At 33.2% G+C, this 23,189-nt stretch overlaps 1 protein-coding gene and 1 long non-coding RNA gene across 3 annotated transcripts in view; one reads left to right on the forward strand and one right to left on the reverse strand.

Moving 5' to 3' along the window:
• The window catches only part of LOC136041596 (sodium-dependent nutrient amino acid transporter 1-like), a 157,994-nt gene that overhangs the window by 69,873 nt on the left and 64,932 nt on the right, over positions 1–23,189 (reverse strand). The window contains exons 5-7 of one of the 2 annotated variants that reach the window (XM_065726301.1): positions 20,015–20,129; positions 16,230–16,385; positions 6,439–6,542 (exon numbers count right to left, since the gene is read on the reverse strand). In XM_065726301.1, the coding sequence (XP_065582373.1) occupies positions 6,439–6,542; positions 16,230–16,385; positions 20,015–20,129 (375 nt within the window). Of the gene's footprint in view, positions 1–6,438; positions 6,543–10,027; positions 10,132–16,229; positions 16,386–20,014; positions 20,130–23,189 lie in introns of both variants that reach the window. The other variant, XM_065726300.1, reaches the window with a different exon arrangement.
• Positions 1–23,189, forward strand: part of LOC136041599 (uncharacterized) — a 78,683-nt gene that overhangs the window by 53,148 nt on the left and 2,346 nt on the right. The window contains exon 2 of the long non-coding RNA XR_010621065.1: positions 15,040–15,263. This is a non-coding gene — a long non-coding RNA (uncharacterized LOC136041599). The remainder of the gene's footprint in view (positions 1–15,039; positions 15,264–23,189) is intronic.

Genomic DNA, 23,189 nt, shown 5'->3' on the forward strand with positions numbered 1-23,189 from the left:
ACAAACCCCCTCGTATACATAATAAAAATATAAGGTTATGAAAGTTTGTTACGTATGTTAATTCTTAAGTAACGTGTATTTTTTTCTAATAAAAACGTTCATTAAAAATGAAAAGTTCTAGTTGCCTTTTTAAGTAACCGAAAAATTGGAGGGCAACTAGGCCTCCTTCTCCACCCCTTATTTCTCAAAATCGTCTGATCAAAACTAAGAGAAAGCCATTTAGCCAAAAAAAGAATTAATATACAAGTTTCATTTTAATAATTTATGTGCGGAGAGCCAAAACCAAACATGCATTAATTCAAAAACGTTCAGAAATTAAATAAAAAAACTAATTTTTTTAGCTGAAAGTAAGGAGCGACATTAAAACTTAAAACGAACAGAAATTACTCCGTATATGAAATGGGTTGTCCCCTCCGCAATCCCTCGCTCTTTACGCTGAAGTTTGACTCTTTGCCACAATTCTACTTTTTAAAACAATTAAAAGCTTTAGCGTAAAGAGCGAGGGATTGCGGAGGGGACAACCCATTTCATATACGGAGTAATTTCTGTTCGTTTTAAGTTTTAATGTCGCTCCTTACTTTCAGTTAAAAAAATTAGTTTTTTTATTTAATAATGAGAGAAAGATTGAGATGGCTAGGGCAGATTCTGCGTATGAAGGATGACAGAGTTCCGAAGATTGTTCTTTTCGGCCAACCGTCTACAGCTTAACGAAAAGCAGGTCGTCCACGGTTTTGGTGGGAAAATATCTTAAAGAGAGATTTAAGGGACATGAAAACTTTCTGAATGGGTGTATAGAGGGAGGCTTCGATTGGTAAATAGTCTTGGTAAATAGTCTTGGTAAATAGTGCAGCGTCAAATTTCGCTTATGAGATAACCCTGTAATACAGGTTTTAAACTCCTGGATGGAAAAACGTGCAATTTTTACATTTTCTCGACAAGAAAAATCACACATTATGTGTATTTATTCTTTTCAGGTTTAAAAATCGAGAGAATACTCCTTCAAGCCGAAACCAAACTTCTATTGTCGTTTTTAAGTGGCCAAAATAATTGTACCTCAGCAAAGGTATTTTGGGCACAAAATTACCATTTTGTCCCAAAGACAGCTAAGTAGCTATTGGCTGAATATTCTGATACAGCCAATAGATTTGAAATTGTCAAAAAACTACATTTTGACCTTTCTAAATTCAGAGGTTGTACTACTTCATTGCGGCACGTTCATTATGTAGTTCATACAAAAATAAACATTTCAGCATAGACATTTATTGTAAAGTTTCATTTAGCTAAGCTGATTCACTGATGACGATGGATCAATTTTTAGGTCAGAGAGGGTGTGCTCCTGATGAATCAAAAGTTACATATGTATTTTAAATTTTTTGCTCTAAATGAGCCTTCAGAAATATCTGAAAGAAGGTATGGGGGAGGAAGGGAAGGCAGATACTAATCGCGAATCTAACTTTATTTTGGATTAGTCTGGATACGGGTCCTGCGAGTGATGGCTCTCCTTATTTAGCAATTAGATAAAAAAAAAACAAGTTTTTTAAACTGAAATTAAGGAGCGACATTAAAACTTGAAACGAACAGAAATTATTTCGTATATGAAAGGGGCTGCTTCCTCATCAACGCCCCGCTCTTTACGCTAAAGTTTGACTCTTTCTCTCAATACTACTTTTAAAAACAGTAAAAAACTTTGGCGTAAAGAGCGGGGCGTTGATGAGGAAGCAGCCCCTTTCATATACGAAGTAATTTCTGTTCGTTTTAAGTTTAAATGTCGCTCTTTACTTTCAGTTTTAAAAACTTTTTTTTTTATTTAATTTCTGAACGTTTTTGAATGAATGCATGTTTTGATTTTGGCTCTCCACAGAGGAATAATTAAAACGAAATTTGCATGTTTATTTTTGTTTGGCTAAATGGCTTTCTCATAGTTTTGATCGAATGATCTTGAGAAAAAAAGGAGCGGGGGAGGACACCTAGTTGCCCTCGGATTTTTTGGTTACTTAAAAAGGCAACTAGAACTTTTAATTTTTTACGAATGTTTTTATTAGTAAAAGATATACGTAACTTATAAATTAGCTTACGTAATGAATATCTGTATTCTCATGTTTTTATTACACATATGAGGGGGTGCGCCCCCCCCGTCAGTACCTCGCTCTTTACACTAAAGCTTAAATTTTGTCCTAATTCATTAAGAATGACCCCTGAATCACAAAAGCTGTAGAATAAATAGTTGTAATTACTAAAAATACTTTAGCGTAAAGAGCGAGGTATTAGGAGGAGGTGAGCCCCTAATATGCATAATAATTTCTGTTCGTTTTAAGTTTTAATGCTGCTCCTTACTTCCAGTTGAAAAAACTTATTCATATTTATTTTTCACTGTTTTTTTTTAATAATGCTAGAAAATCCTGTGCTCCCTTCATGGAAATTCTCTTCTCCCATGACAAATTCCTCGATGTAAAGCTCCCCCAACATATCCTCCTCTTATCAACCCCTCCCCCCAACCAAAAAACCCTATGAAAACGTCTGTACACTTCCCAATAACCATTACTATATGTAGGCACTGGTCAAAGTTTGTAACTTGTAGCCCCTCCCGTGGGGACTGTGGGGGAGTAAGCCATCCCCAAAGACATAGTTATAAGGTTTTTTGACGACGCTGAATAAAATGGCTATCTTAGAATTTTGATCCGTTGACTTTGGGAAAATAATTAGCGTGGGAGGGGGCCTAGGTGCCCTCCAATTTTTTTGGTCACTTAAAAAGGGCACTAGAACTTTTCATTTCTGTCAGAATGAGCCGTCTCGCAAGATTCTAGGACCACTGGGTCGATACGACCACCCGTAGCGAAAAAAAACAAACAAACAAACAAATAAACTAATAAACACGCATCCGTGATCTGCCTTCTAGCAAAAAATACAAAATTCCACATCTTTATAGATAGGAGCATGAAACTTCTACAACAGGGTTCTCTGATACGCTGAATCTGATGGTGTGATTTGTCGTTACGATTCTATGACTTTTAGGGGGTGTTTCTCCCTATTTTCTAAAATAAGGCAAATTTTCTCAGGCTCGTAACTTTTGATGGGTAAGACTAAACTTGGTGAAACTTATATATTTAAAATCAGTATTGAAATGCGATTCTTTTAATGTAGCTATTGGTATCAAAATTCCATTTTTTAGAGTTTTGGTTACTATTGAGCCGGGTCGGTCCTTACTACAGTTTGTTACCACGAACTGTTTGAAAATTGCCTACTTTCTAACATGAGAGATTAAATTAATCCAGCGACTGACAAGAAAAGTGGAGAGGTTAGGAGGGAGAAATATTATAATTGCCGTCTAGTAATTTCCCAGAAGGAAGTCAATTGTTACCAGGAACTTAATTTTATCGACATTTGACTTTCAAACATTAGGTTTCGAGTTTATTCTATATGTGCTAAACTGTTTGCGGTAGCGAATGAGCAAGAAGCTACTACAAGCCAAATATTTTAAAAGAATAACTTTCGCGGTAATTCCAAATGTATAAATATTATTAAGATTAAAGTTAAACATCAAAATTTACGAGCCTGAGAAAATATTCCCATTGGTAGCAAAGAGTGTAAGGGTTTGAATGACACATCTATATTTTCGGCCTTTAAATAATATTTCAAACTTGTACTTCACTCTTATATAACAAACCATTTTCAACATCTGGATTCTTCTTTTCTCCAATATTTACGTTAAATCTAACCAGTCCTATTTACTGAGGTATTTGGTACCTGCGAGTCTTATAAATGTATGACATTCCTTGTCACCTTTTATATCTTTGGATTTTTCACCCTATTTGATTGACCTTTTTCCACAATAGATATTATTTTCCTCAGCTGTGTATCATATCATTAACATGTCTGTATACCAGGAAAGACATATGCATTTCTTCGAGGATTTTGCACCCCATCTTTTGTCTTTTTTAAGTCTTGGACGACTCGTATGTATCAGTTACTCGCATCAAGACATGCATTATATTTTTCTTTCTAAACTAATAACCTTTTAAATGATTATAAAATCTAAATATTGATCAAAATTTTACAAGTAAAGGTTTTTCAGATCTATTCAGTATATCTTAAAACCAGTAACTATATTCATTCCTATAGTTCAATTTGTTAAATTAAAAAAATACCTTCCCAAAACGAAATTCTCCACATCCAACCTTAAGACGAACAAAAAAATTCCTTAGTGATACTAACTTAAAACGGCCAGAAATTACTGTCCAGAAATAATTGAAACCCGAAACAAATAGAAATTAAAATAAGTAATTACATAAATCACAAAGGTAACAGATGTTAATATAGATAAAAATTTAATTCGAAAAGGAGTAGAAATTATCAGGATTATTCAAGTCAAACTTAAAAGCAAAAAAATATTCATAATATATAATGACGTAAATTTATGAAAATCTCAAAAATTCAAAAAACAAGATTTTTGTAACAGTCGCTAATTATTTTGAAATGTTATTATTGCAAAATATATGTTAAAAATATATCTTGTTTTTGTTTTTGGATACAATAATATTTAAAAGTTCTAGTATTAGGAGAGGGACAGTAGTCAAAGTAATACTTATTCGTATCGAGTTTGACTTGAGTATTCATTTTAATTTCTAATCATTTTAGTATTCACTAATTCATCTTTATCTGAATATGCTACTTGTATGTTTGTTGCAACTATTTATTTTAATCTTTATTTGTTTTGGGTTTTGATTATTTTTTACAGTAATTTCTAGGCGTTTAAATTTGTATTAATATACGAGTCTATTTCGCCCTGTCTTAAGTTTTAAAATGACTTGTTTCTTTGAAAAACAAAAATTTTGAAAAGTTTTTCTAGTTTTAATTTTGTTCGGGTTGATTGTCAAAGTCTAATTTTTGGTAAACATAATGAATCTCTCCAGTTTTTCATTTTTTTTTGTCTTAAGAATTAAAATATCGAACTCAAATTTAAATTATTAGGCTGCATAAGGTGGTATGAGTGTTGTCTCTGATTGAATTAAAATAATTTTTCTATAAAGTTCGTTCAATTTTAAATGAAGGTTTGTAACGGTTCTTGAACTAAAATTTTGTTCAACAGTAATTTTTAGATAATATACTTTGCAAAATATCGATGTAATAAAAAAATCTTTTGATGAAATAAAAAAAATGTATCCATAAGTGAAAATAAAATGAGAGAATAATTATATAATAGAATAATCACTTAGTTCTTTATTTCTGACTCAGGACGGGTGAGTGAGAGCAGAAGATGGCTAGCCCCCAACACTCCATTGCACTTCCCGGCTGAAGGGTTATGACACAGAGCGCAGCAACGCCGATAAGACTGTAAAGCCAAATGGCGTATTCTTTTTATTTATTCTTTACCTTTAATTTTGACTCTTTAAACTCTTATGTTTTAACTTTGACATGAACATTTTATTCTGACAACCTGGATACACATGATGTCTTTTTATTGATTACAACATCCCTCTCAATATTCCCTGAATATTCAAGCCTAACACCTTTGTTGCTCCTGAAGTATTTTACGTAAGCCCTTTGAATAACCCGGATGCAAATTTTGTCTTTTAATTTATTTCAGTATCCTCCTCAATATTAACTGAACATTTTTATTCCATATTTCATCGTTCCTGAGATAATGCAAATGGGTCTTCATATGCTATTTTACCACACAGGAAATCCATAAATCTCCCTCAAAAACTTACTTAATGCTTAACTTAACTTACTTGATCCCTCCTGGTCGGCCCTGCAGTATCTATGGTCTACCCCGGACCCTGCATTGTAAAACAGAGGTCAATCTACTGCATACCAGGTCAAAAGGTATTTTCACACAGCAGCTTGCATAATCCGAGAAAAGTGTAGAAATGTCTTCTGAAACGCAACTGATATTGTTAATTTTACTTTAAATTTTACATTATTGAAAATAGCCATGCATAGATTGCTAACTTGAATAAGTCCTGACTGTTGAAGTCAATCATATAAAGTTTAAGTTTGGCAAAGGGTGGCCCCGTAAAACTTTCTCGAAATATGAATCATGCTAAAACTTTTAATCTGTATGAATAGTGTATCTTGGTCTGTCGGGTCCTTCCTCCTTCAATATTCTACCTTTCGTCACTAACCTCTCACTTACTGTGATTCCAATATTTAAGACAACAAATCTGGCCTTCTGGGGGGTTCGAGGAGCGACAATGCCACTCTTATTTGAGACAATCGTATTTTGTTTTTCAAATCCAGCACCATCATACATTTCTATTTCTTTTCATTTTTAGTTCCATTTCGCCCTCGAGTCATAAGGTCTCCAGTTAGGCTTAAGTTAGGTTACGTTCAATTAGGACTCTTTAGGTCTTCATTCATATTAATATCTCCTCCTTTTATTTTTCAACTGCCAGATCAAGGGAGATTAGCAGAAGAATGGAAGAAAAAACTGTTTCTTACCTATATGTCTTGTGTCGAAAGTCATTATAGCTGGAAAACATGATTATGGGTCCAAACCCAACCCCTAGTGAGAGAAAACATTGACTAACGGCAGCAAACCATACCTGTAATCGAATTTATCCACAAAATTAGCCTTTTATTTGTTATAAATTAGCCTTTCACTTGTAACATTTAAGACATTTTGTGCACGTTTTGTCCATTTTTTGTTGACATTTATTAGCATTAGAAAAACTGTAAGAGAAACAAGGTTAAACGAAAAAAATAAAAAGTTCGTTTCTATTATTCTATTTAATTAGCAACGAAATTTCTAATTAATTTCAACACCTTCTGTCTACATTTGCTTCAAATTAGACATGTTTTTGTTAGCAATTCAAGCTACATCCGTCTTTAGTATTAACTTAAATGAATGTTACAAAAAAAGCTATTAAAAAAAGTAAAGAGCGTAATAAAACCAAAGCTGAGAAGGTATTAACGAACAGAGATTACTGTCGATGAATGAGTGAAATCCAAAATAAATAGAAAATTAAAAGAACAATGACACCAAATGTTAAGATAGCAGATACTACTATAAATGAATAAATAAATCCTAAAAGAATTAAAACAAAAATGAATAGTTAAAAAAATAAATTAGTGAATCTTAAAACAAACAGAGCCGAAAAGGAATGATCAATAAAAAAGACATGAATGTTAAACAGGGGGGCTTTTTTTGTCAAAAGATTGACAAAAACAAAATCATCGTACTAATCAAGATTACTGGAAAGAACTAATTACTTACTGGAAAAGTACTCTGGCTATTTAGTTTTTCATGATGATGTTTAAAATATATTTTTATTAAAGTAAAGCACAAATAGCGTTTTGAAAATTTAGGGGTAGGTAATTCTATTCCTATTTATGGTAGTTACTATTTCTTTCAAATTTTACCTGATAGTTTATTCAATTCTATCCGTTTGGTATCCATTTATTCACTCATACTTAAATCTGTTTGCTTTCAGTTTAAATTATTTTCTTAAGTAATTCCAGCTCGTCCTTGAATTTAATATGGCTATTTACTTTTCCTTGGAAAACTTCTTTATCAACTTTTAATAATTTCAGAAATATTGAGCTGAGTGAGTCGCTTAGAAAAATACGTCAAAGATTGAAGGCGATGAATAAAGGAAATCAAAATTAAAAGGAAAATTTTGTTAATGGAATTTACAGCAATGATGTAAGAGAAGAAATTTTATTGACGGAGTTCTTGTTTTTCTTTAGTCATTAATTTCTCAGACACTTTTTTTTATAAATACCATTTACTTAAATTCTACCGTATTTTAGAAGAAGTATTTTAGAAGAGTTCTAATTTTGCAGATGAACACTTTTACTGGTATGATTTGCAGTGGCTAGTCAATGTTCTGTCTCATTAGTGGTTGAATTTGGACCCATCCTCGTATTTTCCAGCTACAATGGCTTTCGACACAAGGTGTGCAAATATAAAGGCACATATTTATTTGTATTCTTCCATTTCTTCATAAGTAATATATACTTGTTCTTGATTGTTTCCAAAACGCCTAATGGAGGAAAATTGAAAGTAAAGCCAATAAGCACTTAAGTACATTCAATAATTTAAATAATTTCAAAGTAATATGTTACTAATTTTAAGTTTTCGTTTGATTTATTACTTCATTATCTCTATTATTTTATTGCTACTATTCATCATTGTTATTTGTTTATTTAGTTTTCTAATTGGTTTGTGACTTAATAAGTTACCCTATTTCTTAAATTTATTAATTAATTATCGTATTAATTCATTGAAATCCTCTATTATTTTTGTTATTTTTTCTTTTACTTTACTTATTTACTTACTTATTTCATATTCTTTTTGCGTGCTTATTGCTTGCTTATTATTTCAAACAGTTCGTGGTAACGAACTGTAGTAAGGAGCGACCCGGCTCAATAGTAACCAAAACTCTAAAAAATTGAACTTTGATATCAATAGCTACATCAAAAGAATCGCATTTTAATGCTGATTTTTAATATATAAGTTTCATCAAGTTTAGTCTTACCCATCAAAAGTTACGAGCCTGAGAAAATTTGCCTTATTTAGGAAAATAGGGAGAAACATCCTCTAAAAGTCGTAGGATCTTAACGAAAATGACACCATCAGATTCAGCGTATCAGAGAACCCTACTGTAGAAGATTCAAGCTCCTATCTACAAAAATGTGGAATTTTGTATTTTTTGCCAGAAGACAAATCACGGGTGCGTGTTTATTTGTTTGTTTTTTTTTTCTTTTCCCCAGGGGTCATCGTATCGAACAAGTGGTCCTAGAATGTCGCAAGAGGGCTCATTCTAACGGAAATGAAAAGTTCTAGTGCCCTTTTTAAGTGACCAAAAAATTGGAGGGCATCTAGGCCCCCTCCCACGCTCATTTTTTCCCAAAGTCAACGGATCAAAATTTTGAGATAGCCATCAATCCCTGGGGAAGGGCTGCAAGTTAGAAACTTTGACCAGTGTTTACATATAGTAATGGTTATTAGGAAGTGTACAGACGTTTTCAGGGGGATTTTATTTTGTTTGGGGGTGGGGCTGAGGGGGGGGGCTATGTTGGAGGATCTTTCCTTGGAGGAATCTGTCATGGGGGAAGAAAAATTCAATGACAAGGGCGCAGGATTCTCTAGCATTACTTTAAGAAAACAATGAAAAATAAACATGAAAACGTTTTTTCAAATGAAAGGAAGAAGAAGCATTGAAACTTAAAACGAACAGAGATTATTACGCATATGAGGGGTTCTAAAAATACTTTAGCACAAAGAGCAAGGTATTTAGGAGGAGATAAATACCTTGCTCTTTATGCTAAAGTATTTTTAGTAATTTCAACTATAAATAGGGTCATTCTTATAGGGGTCATTCTTAAAGAATTGGGACAAAACTTACGATTTAGTGTAAAGAGCGAGGTATTAACGAGGGTACAAACCCCCTCGTATACATAATAAAAATATAAGGTTATGAAAGTTTGTTACGTAAGTTAATTCTTAAGTTACGTATATTTTTTACTGATAAAAACGTTCATTAAAAATTAAAAGTTCTAGTTGCCTTTTTAAGTAACCCAGAAATTGGAGGGCAACTAGGCTTCCTTCTCCACCCCTTATTTCTCAAAATTGTCTTATCAAAACTAAGAGAAAGCCATTTAGCCAAAAAAAGAATTAATATACAAATTTCATTTTAATAATTTATGTGCGGAGAGCCAAAATCAAACATGCATTAATTCAAAAACGTTCAGAAATTAAATAAAAAAAACTAATTTTTTTAGCTGAAAGTAAGGAGCGACATTAAAACTTAAAATGAACAGAAATTTCTCCGTATATGAAATGAGTTGTCCCCTCCACAATCCCTCGCTCTTTACGCTAAAGTTTGACTCTTTGCCACAATTCTACTTTTTAAAACAATTAAAGCTTTAATGTCTAGTTGAAAACTACTACTGAATTACTGTTTTTATAACCTACTTTTACTTACTTAACAACTTATTAATTACTTATTAAGAAAAAAGTAAATTGATGGAAGTGGTAAGTGAAGAAATAGAAACAAAGTAACACAAATAAGATTATGCTTCTTACCTATACATGTTATGTCGAAAATCATTATAACTTGAAAACATGATGATAGGTCCAAACCCAACCGATAATGAGAAGAAACACTGACTAACAGCAGCAAACCATACCTGTAATTGGATTTATTTTCCAAAATATTGTAGAATCTAAGCAGAAATCAATAATAAAAAAGGTGTTGGAATGACAAGGTAAAATTAAATAGAAAAAAAAGAAGTCGAAAAAGCATATGTTGAGCTTTCCAGTTGAAGATTAAGTAATGCTGTACGCTTGCGCATTCGTTCTCGAAAACTGCAGGTCCTTGTATGGACAGTTCATCTCTCTTCTCTATCCATCAAGACTGGGCCGGAATGAGAATGCTGCGGGGTGATAATTCCTTTTTTATTGCAAAGAAAAATTTTTGACATATATATTGAAACTTCATTAAACTATTTAGTAAATTTGACTTCCTATAAAGTTAGGTTCAGTCGTAGTGCACATCAGCTATTATTAAGGAGAGGCTTAGTGTCATTTTTTAGGCCGAGAGGGGAGGGCCACGTGCTTCAAAGAGTGTATTTTAGTACCCACTATTTTCAATTTTTCTTGAGGCTTGAAATATATATATAACCTCAAAATTGTATTGAGCCTTAAAATAAAAATTAAATAAAAAAAACAAGTTTTTTTTTAACTGAAAGTAAGGAGCGACATTAAAACTTAAAACGAACAGAAATTACTTCGTATATGAAGAGGCTGCTTCCTCATCAACGCCTCGCTCTTTACGCTAAAGTTTGACTCTTTCTCTGTATTCTTCTTTTTAAAACAGTAAAAAACTGGAAAGAAAAAAAAAAGAAAAAAAAAAAAGAAAAACTGGACAGTAAAAAACTGGATAAAAAATTTTTTTTAAGTAATTTCAACTATTTATTCTACGGCCTTTCTGATTCAGGGGTCATTCTTAAAGAATTGGGACAAAACAAGATTTAGTGTGAAGAGCGAGGTATTAACGAGGGGACCAACCCCCTCATATTTATAATCAAATATATAAGAATATAAAAGTTTGTTACGTAAGTTAATTCTTAAGTTGCTTATTTTTTTTACTAATAAAAACGTTCGTTAAAAATTAAAATATCTAGTTGCCTTTTTAATTAACCGAAAAATTGGAAGACAACTAGGCCTCCTTCCCCACCCCTTATTTCTCAAAATCGTCTGATCAAAACTAAGAGAAAGCCATTTAGCCAAAAAAGAATTAATATGCAAATTTCATTTTAATAATTTATGTACGGAGAGCCAAAATCAGACATACATTAATTCAAAAACTTTCAGAAATTAAATAAAAAAAACAAGTTTTTTGAAATGAAAGTAAGGAGCGACATTAAAACTTAAAACGAACAGAAATTACTCCGTATATGAAATGGGTTGTCCCCTCCGCAATCCCTCGCTCTTTATGCTAAAGCTTTTAATTGTTTTAAAAAGCAGAATTGTGGTAAAGAATCAAACTTTATCGTAAAGAGCAAAGGATTGCGGAGAGGACAACCCATTTCATATACGGAGTAATTTCTGTTCGTTCTAAGTTTTAATGTCACTCCTTACTTTCAGTTAGAGAAACTAGTTTTCTTATGTAATTTCTGAACGTTTTTGAATTAATGCATGTTTGATTTTGGCTCTCCACACATAAATTATTAAAATGAAATTCACATTTTAATTCTTTTTTTGGCTAAATGGCTTTCCCTTAGTTCTGATCAGACGATTTTGAAAAATATGGGATGGGGAAGGAGGCCTAGTTGCCATGCAATTTTTCGGTTACACAAAAATGCAACTATAAATTTTAATTTTTAACATATTTTTTTATTAGTAAAAAATATACGTAACTTAAGAATTAACTTACGTAAAAAACTTTTATATTCTTAAATTTTTATTATGTATATGAGGGGGTTTGTACCCTCGTTAATACCTCGCTCTTTACACTATATCGTAAGTTTTGTGCCGATTCTTTAAGAATGACCCCTGAACCAGAAAGGCCGTAGAATAAATAGTTGAAATTACTAAAAATACTATAGCATAAAGAGCGAGGTATTTATCTCCTCCTAAATACCTCGCTCTTTATGCTAAAGTATTTTTAGAACCCCTCATATGCGTAATAATCTCTGTTCGTTTTCAGTTTCAATGTTATTCCTTACTTTCAATTGAAAGAATTTTTCCATGTTTATTTTTTCATTTTTTTTTTATGGTAATTTTAGAAAATCCTGCGCCCTTTTCATTGAATTTCTGTTCCCCCATGACATATTTCTCCAAGGAAAGATCCTCCCACATAGCCCCCTCCCCTCAACCCCACCCCCTAAACCAAAAAAAAATCCCCTGAAAACGACTGTACACTTACCAATAACCATTATTATATGTAAACACTGGTCGGTGTTTGTAACTTGCAGCCCCTCCCCCGAGGACTTTGGGGGAGTAAGTTACTCCCAAAGACATAGTTATTATGGTTTTTGACTATGCGGAACAAAATGGCTATCTCAAAATTTCGATCTATTGACTTTGGAGAAAAAATGAGCGTGGGAGGGGTCCTAGGTGCCCTCCAATTTTTTTGGTCACTTAAAAAGGGCACTAGAACTTTTCATTTCCATTAGAATGATCCCTCTTGCAAAATTCTAGGACCACTTGGTCGATACGATGACCCCTGGGAAAAAAAACAACAAACAAATAAACACGCACTCGTGATTTGTCTTCTGGCAAAAAATACGAAATTACACATTTTTGTAGATAGGAGCTTGAAAATTTTACTATAGGGTTTTCTGATGCGCTGAATGCGATGGTGTTATTTTCGTTAAGATTCTGTGAGGGGGTGTTTTCCCCTATTTTTCCCTATTAAGATTCTCTTTTAGGGGGTGTTTTCCCCTATTTTCTAAAATAAGACAAATTTTCTCAGGCTCTTAACTTTTGACTAAAAAGACCAAATTTGATGAAACTTATATATTTAAAATCAGCATGAAATCCGATTCTTTTGATGTATATTTTAGCATCAAAATTCCGTTATTTAGAGTTTCGTTTACTATTGAGCCGGGTCGCTCCTTACTACAGTTCGTTACCACGAACTGTTTGAAAATAAAATAATTTGGTATTTCGGGGCTTCTGACATTATTACTCCTTTGCAGAAGTTAGGCTCAAAATTGGAAAAGGATTATATTTTTTCTCTGGGCCCCTTCCACTTCTTAGTTCGTTTATTTTCCCGTTAGTTTTCACCTGTTTTCGCTTTATATTTGTGTTATCTCTTAACAGTTCTTTCGTTAGTTGAGTTATGGTTGTGGTATATATGTTTTATCGCTCGTATAGTTGTGTTATTTCCAAATTATACTCCATAATAGAGAGGCTCCGAACACCCAGCATTGTATATTAAGCTCTGAATTTGACGATTTTTTCTAACGTGACCAGATTCGTCCTGTGCCCTGCGCCCTCTTCCCCCATTACATATTTCTCCAAGGAAAGATCCTCCCACATAGCCCCCTCCCCTCAACCCTACCCCCAAAACCAAAAAAATCCCCCTGAAAACATCTGTACACTTCCAAATAACCATTATTATATGTAAACACTGGTCGAAGTTTGTAACTTGCAGCCCCTCCCCCAGGGACTGTGGGGGAGTAAGTCATCCACAAAGACATAGTTATTATCGTTTTTGACTATGCTGAACAAAATGGCTATCTCAAAATTTTGATCCGTTGACTTTGGGAAAAAAAATGAGCGTGGGAGGGGGCCTAGATGCCCTCCAATTTTTTTGGTCATTTAAAAAGGGCACTAGAACTTTTCATTTCCGTTAGAATGAGCCCTCTTGTGACATTCTAGGACCGCTTGGTCGATACGATGACCCCTGGGGAAAAGAAAAAAAAAAAAAACAACAAACAAATAAACACGCATCCGTGATTTGTCTTCTGGCAAAAAATACAAAATTCCACATTTTTGTAGATAGGAGCTTGAAACTTCTACAGTAGGGTTCTCTGATACGCTGAATCTGATGGTGTCATTTTCGTTAAGATCCTACGAACTTTAGGGGGTGTTTTCCCCTATTTTCTTAAATAAGGCAAATTTTCTCAGGCTCGTAACTTTTGATGGGTAAGACTAAACTTGATGAAACTTATATTTTTAAAATCAACATTAAAATACGATTCTTTTGATGTAGTTATTGATATCAAAATTCAATTTTTAGAGTTTTGGTTACTATTGAGCCGGGTCGCTCCTTACTACAGTTCGTTACCACGAACTGTTTGAACATAAATGTGTAATACATATATTAGAGTTTTGGCAAAGAAGAGGACATGGAAGATTTGATATCTAGGTTCCGTTCATTCTTGGGAATATTTTTGGTCTTTGCCTTTATGATTGTTACTGTAAAAGGGGCTGATATAACCCCTCATTTCTGAAAATATTTTCTCTCTGCCGAGAAGGGATTTAATTCACGTGACTACCCGCACAAAGGTAGAAAAGTGTGCGCAGATCCTTGCCAGGAAGTTTCTTGAGGAGCGAGGTGGCCATTTTTACTAAGAGCTTTATTTTCACTTGGTTTTTATGGTAATTTAGCTCATCTTTAATTTATATACATTGTCTGATTACTCCTTATATCCCGATGGAAACAAGGACGTGTTTCTTGTCCTTGTGTCCCCCTCCTACCAATGATCATGTGGAACATTCATATGAGTCAGGTTTGGTTGAAAAATTAACCTTTGAAAGCCTGGAGATGGTGACCCTATAAATAACTTTTATATTCCAGCCCCCATCTTCCTAATGAATACCGAAGGGAGGCTTTTTTATCCAGAGATAAGTATCATCCTCAAAGGATTGTTTTACGAATGCAGGCCATTCCAGCACAACCAAAAATAAAAGAAAACTCCCCTTTTTCATTGCTAGCAATAAACGGTTAACCGTTTGTGTTGTTTATCGCCCATAAACTGTGGTATGTAGTGGTTATTTTACCTCGATTGTATATTATTATTTTACCCCGATTTTTTGATTATTGCATACATAATGGCTGTATTAAAATTTGATCAACATTTTAGGGGGTCACAGTAGACCCTTCGTGATTTGTGGTGTTGGGACCCTCTCAGCATCAGGAGACGCAGACGACAAAGGGCAAAACTTGGCCAATGCCTTGAGAAATAGTTATGCTGTCCAGATTACCGCTGGAAGATCTTTAGTTTCATGTACAAGAGAGATCGTTGTAGAAAGGCACCGTTGTCAGCTTTTGCGGTAGCGGGCGTGAGAAGACCTAAGTAAATAGTAGGTAAGTGATTTTATTCCGGGTAGTTAACCCCTAATCGTCACATAGAAGTTGACAGAACAAGGGTTCGGCAGTAGACATAGCTCAAAGCAAAAATTATAAGTGTTCCTTCTCTTCCGCGTAAATATTACATGAGAAATCCATTTTTTATAAGTCTTTTCAACTTCAGTGAAGCTGCAGAAGAAGCCCGTACCAATAGGTAGCAGATTTATCTTCTCCCTTAATGGACCCCATGATGACATATCTGCTTAAAATAGACAAAAAAACACACACGAAAGACGAGAATGATGCTATTGTGAGTTGTGAGTTGTACGGAAGAAACGTTGCACTATGATGGAATTTTAACTTTCTCTTAGGAAGGGAGAAAACACCAGGAGTTTGTCCCAGTGGGCAAAAAAAAAGAATGAAATATTGCCCTGTTTTTTTTCGTTAAATACTGATTAAATTTTCCAAACTTGTAGGGAAAGGCAAAACCTCCCCAAGAATAGGTAACAAGAATTAATTTCTGGCCACAATGGGAAGTTGAAAAGACATTTACGCTGTTTTAGGTTTTACTAAGCAGACGCTTTAGCGCACACTAGGTAAAGGGGTTGTCTGCATGCCAACCTACTAGCAAAAATTTTTAGTTTTTATGATTTTCTCAACAATGTTTATCAACGTTCATTTAATTACTTTTTTCTTTTACCTCCCTCCCGAAATGTAGCCTATTTTTGTATAGCTTCTCCCAAAGCTGTTATACAAAAAGCTGCTACTAAAATATTTTACAACTAATCTGTTAATAAATTTTTACATCTCGCGCTAGTGGCTCACTTAGATATTGTGTAATTGCATTTCTTCCCCCCCCCCTCGGTACTAACCATACTTTTGTTTATTATCCGAGTTCTATTTGACATATCACTTATGTCTTTTAGGTGAACAACATCGATAAAACAAATTAAAAGGAATCATTGACAAAAGATTTATGCTTACACTTGGGTTCAAAATTTCCTGCCACTGCGGTGTGATAAAATATAAAATTCCTGTTTCAGCTCCAGGTAGGGTTGCTCCTCGTCCAAGCAAAACTATTAACACAACATAGGGGAAGAGTGCTGTAAAATAGGCGACTTTTCCTGAAGTTTTTATTCCCTGGAGAACAGAAAATGGTATCGTTAATCAGAAACGTGTTACGAGCGAAACTCATACAATAAAACTTGTTACTTGTCATAATACATGAAATACAATCATTAGCATATTGTATAAGAGAGGTTTTGTAAAAGGCCCGTTTCATTATTTTTTTTCCTTACACGGAATAATTTTAACCAAAACTTGTTAAAAGCAAAACTCGAACATGAAAACTGGTTACTTGTCAAACAGTTCGTGGTAACGAACTGTAAGTAAGGAGCAACCCGGCTAAAACATCAAAGCAACCGGATGTAAGTGATGGAGCACCCCGGCTCCATACATCAAAAGAATTGGATTTTTATGCTGATTTTAAATATATAAGTTTCATCAAGTTTAGTCCCACCCATCAAAAGTTACGAGCCTTAAAAAGAATGTCAAATCTGATGGTGTTATTTTCATTATGGTCAATTGAATTTTAGGGGGTGATCCCCCCTTTTCTCGAAAATCAGGAAAATTTCTTAGGCTCGTAACCTTTGATGGGTGAGACTAAACTTAATGAAATTTATATATTTGAAATCAGCATAAACAGCTGATTCCTTTAATATGTCTGTTGGTATCAAAATCTTTCTTTTTAAACCGTTTTCGGTTACTATTGAACCGGGTCGCTCCTTACTTATAGTTCGTTACCACGAACTGTTTGAACTGCAATTTTCTCAGATTTTTTGTTTGGTTCTTATTACGTATATGAGGGAGTTGCCCCCTCCTCACTACCTCACTCTTTACCCTCAAATGTTTGTGAATTTGTAAAAAGCTTATTATTCTAATTAAATGATCCTTGCGCATCAGGAGTCATTCTTAAATAATTGGAACGATAAGTCAAGCATTAGCGTAAAGAATGAGGTACTGAAAAGGGGGGAACTCCTCTTATATACGTAATATATTTCTGTTCGTTTTAAGTTTTAATGTTGTTCCTTACTTTCAATTGTGAAAAACTTGTCTTTTTATTTGATAACAACCGCAAGCCGAAAGCATACATTATCTTTGGTTTACTATCACATAAAAATCATAGTTAAGAAGCTGCTTAAGATAATATTAAATGCTAATATCGGTCAAAAAATAACACAAACAAATTCTTGTTTATATCGTCCATTATTTAACAAAATTCTAACTTTAGCGTAAAGAGCGAAGTACTGACGAGGGGAAGAAACTCCCTCATATACGTAACACGAGGGGGTTCACCCCTTCGTCAATACCTCGCTCTTTATGCTAAAGTTCGAATTTTGCCCCCTGAATCCCAAAAGCCGTTTAATTAGAACAAATAGCTCTTTTGAAGACACTAAGAATACTTTAACGTAAAGAGCCAGATTTGGGGGTGAGCTGAAGCCCGGTAAACCCTTCACTCTGGATACGACCTTGAGTTTATATTTCACAGGAAATCCATTTTTTATTTTGCTTTCACTATGAAATCGCTTAAACATGCTATTTTCAGTAAAGCGCGAATGACACTCGCGCTACAATTAAAGTACGAGGGGGACGTCTTTCCAATTCTTATATCTAGTAATTTCTTTTCGTTTTGAGTTTGAGTTAACTATCAATTTTATATTTTGTACATTATAAGTTCATTATTGTTCTTTTTAAATTACGTCTAACATCTGTTTCTTTTAACTTTAATATCTGTTTTTTTTAATCTATGATTTTTTTAAACTCTAATTTGGGTATAAGCGGGACAACTTCCCAGTCCCCATACCTAGTAATTTCTGTTTCTTTTGAGTTGGAGCTGTATATCAGTTTTTTTCTGTACATTGTAATTTCATTAGTGGTTTCATTTTTTGTTAAGTCTAATATCCGTTTCTACTAACTTTTCGTTCATAGTTCATTATAATTTCTGAAAGTTTTTTTTTGCTCTTTTCAAAACATAACTTCGGTCTTTACTATTCTTAAGAAATAAGCTGTTTTTTATTTAATAAAAAGTAAGAATGGCCCAAAAATTTACTTTGAACAAGGAATGAGGGTCCCCATGTCTTATTTTATCCCGAGATTTGAAAGGTTGTTTAGTAAAGAGCAAGCCTTTTCCGCGCATTATTAATTTTAACATTGGCAATCATTAATCAACCTTCAGTACATTGTCTCTGAATTAATTATTGGTTTTGTTTGATAGGGGGGGGGGTCAAATCGTGTAAATCCTTTACTACGGCCTTGGGATACGGCTTTCAGTTTTCATTTTACAAGACACCCATTTTCTATTTTGTATACGCTATGATATCGCTTAAAATATATACTTTTTCAGTAAAGCACGAATGGCACTCGCACTATAACTAGAGTGCAAGGGGGACAACTTTCCATATTTTTATACCTTCATTATCTAGTAATTTCTGTTCGTTTTGAGTTTGAGTTGACTGTATGTTTTATCTTTGGTACAGTACAAGTGCATTATTGTTTCTGTTTTTTATGTTAAGTCTAACATCCGTCTTTTTTAACTGAAATATCTGTCTTTCAGTATCTGTTTTCTTTTAAATTGTAATATGGGTACAAGGGGGACGACTTTCCAGTTCAAATACCAAGTAATTTCTGTATGTTTTGATTTTGAGTTGAATATCAGTTTTATTTTTGGTTCTTTATACGTTCATTATTGATTTCATTTTTTATTAAGTCTAATATCTATTTCTTTAACTTTTTGTTCATAGTTCATTTTAATTTCTGATAGTTTTTTTTTGCCCTGCTAAAGACATAGCTCCGCTCTTTACTTTTTTCAAAAATAAGCTGATCTTTTATTTAATAAAAAGTAAGAATTGCCTGAAAAATAACTTCGAACAAGAAATGAGGTCCCCATATCCTATTTTATTTCAAGATTTGAAAGGTTGTTTAACTAACAACAAGCCTTTCCCACGCATCCACGCATTATTATTTTTAGCGCTGTCAATCATTAATCAACGTTCAGTAAATTGTCTCTGAATCCATAATTTCTGTTTAACAAATTGTTAAGCTAACCTAACTACACAAAAGTTTACTCCAGCCCCTATTCAACCCTCATAGAATGCTTTTGTATGGCAACCAGCAGCTGTTACCAAGTTCATGGTGGCTGTCAAGACCCAAGTTGGATCTTACAAAAAAAAAGAAAAGAAAATAGTATTTGTAGTATCATTTTGTTACTAAATGAGGAATCGCCTTTTAAGAAATAAGTTTTCTGATTTCTTAAGAAAGTCAAAAACTTTGAAAAAATGTGGTATATTAAGGTAGTCAGGAAAAAGTCTTACATTTTAAGCGAGCTGTAGCCCAAAAATATTGAGAACCTTTGCATTAGCTTCAAATTTTTATGAATATGTTGAGCTAAATTCCTTTCGAATTTTCAAGTATTTTAATTTTAAATATCAAAATTTTTTCCGATTACAAGCTCAAAAACAAAATTGAGGCGTTAATTTCCACATCAAAGATGTATTGCACCAGCACCATTACTATTTGAACCCATGAAATTTAACCCTTTGTATTCCCAGTCGCACTCGTGTATGTGAACAGTAGTATGCTCTCCTTCCCTTTAATATGCTATTGAAAGTTCTTATTTGAAACAATTTTTTTCTGAAGATTCAATAGGAAAACTAAAGTGAGTGACGTGATGTGTAGGGGACATGACTAGCTGTGTTGCTATGTGTGCTTACCTTTACTTGCACTAAGAAGATCGAAGTCCATGAAAACAGCAGGCAGAGCACTAGTTTCCAATCTGGAAGTCCGATTCCATCATCGATATTAAATTTTTGCTTCACTACGTACCGTCTAGAAATGCAAAATTAAGGCAAAGATAATAAAGTCAATAATTTTATAAGGAAACAAATAAGGCTTTATTTTTTTATAAGCTTTATTTTAAGAACACAGAATAATTTCTACTCCTCTTGGCGGAGAAATTGATAATAAGTTGGAAGAATTTTTAACGAGCACTGAATATTCCCACCGCAGCAGCAAAGGGCTGCGTTCGCAACTACAAAAAAAAGACACAAAACTACAAAAAGACAAGAAAGAAGAGTCACTCAGAAAACCAAATACTTGCTTCTTCCCTGGGTTTAAATAGTCTAGATGGTTTGGCATAGACATTTGAAAAACATTATTTCTTCGTTTATCAAGGATTGAGAACAACCGACACAAAAGAATTGATAAGGAATGTTGTATATTTTTTTGTAATGAACTTTTACTCTTTACTGAAAGTGACAAAGTGGAACAGTTATCTCTACCTATCCTATTAAGGCCCAGGTAATTTTCAATTATACAGAACACACCCAAGAAGTGAAATTAGGTTAATCCTAATGAAATATACCAAAATATGATGAAAATATAATACGTTATTAACAAAATTATTGAAACTACTACAAAGAACTAGGGAAAGCTGGGTTCCCAGAACGCATTATATCTAACCTGACACAACCTAACCTAACAAGATAAGAACTCTGCATATTAAATTTTTAATTAAAATATACCTAAAGCGTAGTGTTTCCACTGAGCCTAAGCTAATCGTCTCCAAATACAAAGAGCCAAACCAGTTTTTCTCAGATCTTACATATTAAAATTCTCGAGTGTATTCTGGATAATTAACAAGTACTCTTTGGGTTTTTTTTGTCCAATTAAATCCTGAATCAGAACTTCTTGTCACAAAATGAATCACATGAAGAAACTTCGTTGCAAGTTTTTGGTCTATTTTTCCCACAAACTAATTGCTGGATTTCGTTGACAATACAAATACTTTCATTGCTGAGTAGGGTTAATAATCCTTCACCCTATACAAACATATGAAAGCCCTCAGTAATATGGATTGCTGATCAGGTTGAGATGGGGTAAATCGGTTTAATTGGGACTAAAACCTTCCTCAGTTGTAAACTTTTTTAGTTAGTAGCAATCAGTTTTTCTTTATTTTAAAGTTTTTTATGTTTAATGTAATTTTGCCATTCTTTTTGTTTTGTTTTTTTATCTTTGTAACGCAGAATGATATAACTTACTGTTGAAAGAAGATCGGAAAGGGTAACAGGCACTGATTCTATTTTTTTTTTTTTTTTTTTTTTTTTTTTTTTTTTTTTTTTTTTTTTTTTTTTTTTTTTTTTTTTTTGTCTGAATTGTCTCATCTTCAAAGCTTCATTTTTATATTTTTCCTTGAAAGACACTTTTTATTTCTTTTTATTTCAAATATAAAAATTGTCAATTAGAAAACATTGCTGAGCGAAAAGAGCTAAACAGGGCATCTGCTCGTAACTGACATCAAATCTTTTCTATGTTTAACCATAAATTGTCATTCATGCATTTTTAAATTTGTGTAGCTAGTGCAAAATTTTAATTTTTTTTTAAGTTTTCTGGAAAGTATCCAAAACCTAGCATAATTTTTTAGCATTATTTTTTGTTCTGTTAGTATTATCAAACAATACGCGTTAACGAATTGTAAGTAAGAAGTAACCCGGCTGAATAGTAACCGAAACTCTAAAAAACAAAATTTGATACCAATAGATATATAAAAAAAACTGGACCATTATGCTGATTTGAATATATATAAGTTTCATTAAGTTTAGTCTTACCTATTAAAGGCTACGAGCATGAGAGAATTTATCTGATTTTCGAAAAAAGGGGAAACACCCCCTAAAAGTAATTGATTCTTAATGAAAATCACACCATTAGATTAAGCGTATCAGGAAACTCTACCGTAACGGTTTCAAGGTCTTATCTTCAAAAATGTGCAACTGATTTCATCTGGAAACAGCTAATATTTTCTTCAGTGACAAGCTTATCTACTAATACAAGTTGCTTAGGATTCATTTTGTAGACATTTTTCTTGATTTTTTCTTTCTTTTTTCAATGAAAAACGAAATCGTCACCCTCGCTGTTTTGGTGAATTAGTACCCCTGGGTTCACAGACAAATTTTAAATTAGTTGCACCTCTTGTACTTGCTAGCTTTTCATGATATTTGGCTTTGGACTATTTTAAAACTTTACAATCTCTGTGTTTAGTAAATTTCTTTTCCTAGATTCATTTTTTTTTTTTTTTACATTGATAAGTGCGGCATGACAATGTAGAGCTTTCATGTGATTAAATATTTAAAAAAACAAGTTTTTTTCAACTGAAAGTAAGGAGCAACATCAAAACTTAAAACGACCAGAAATGATTACGTGTATGAAGGGGATTGCCCCCTTCTCAACACCTTGATCTTAACGCTTAAAGTTTGAATTTTGTACAAATTTTTTAAGAACGACTCCTGAAACACAAGGGTAGTTTAATTAGAACCATAGGAAGCTTTTATAAAAGTACTAAAAAGGTATTAAAAAAGCTTTAGAAATGTAATGAGAAACAATATTAGCATCCTTAATGACATTGTGTAGTAAATCAGTTTTTGTTGGGGTACAATAATGGTTATGAAGCTTTCCCTTGGAGGGGGTACGGGTACATTCCTAAGGCTATTGAACTCGGGTAACGTTTGCTTACGTTTGGCCTGACTAATTATATTTGGTGTACTAATGGTATAGGTGAGAAGCTTAAATAGCGTTGCAGAGAGGCTTGGTATAATATAATTACTTTCATTACACTCAACACACAACAGTACAAGGTCTGGTTATATATACCCCACTGGGACTATACGACCCATAGCATGAAACGAATACAATATTAGAGTTACAAAATATAAAACATTAAGGTCCTTACAATATTCCAAGGTGTTCCTAATTACAAAAGGACCAGAGGTCAGTAGCAATTAAGATAAAAAAAAGTTGATCGATACCATAAAATGTATCTTTTATACCATAGGTCAAACACATCATTCCAGACCATAGACGTACATAAGCAAAGAAGCGGTTATTCCTCAAAAT

Source organism: Artemia franciscana, unplaced genomic scaffold (genome assembly GCF_032884065.1).
Source record: "Artemia franciscana unplaced genomic scaffold, ASM3288406v1 PGA_scaffold_30, whole genome shotgun sequence".
In the NCBI taxonomy this organism is placed as follows: domain Eukaryota; kingdom Metazoa; phylum Arthropoda; class Branchiopoda; order Anostraca; family Artemiidae; genus Artemia; species Artemia franciscana.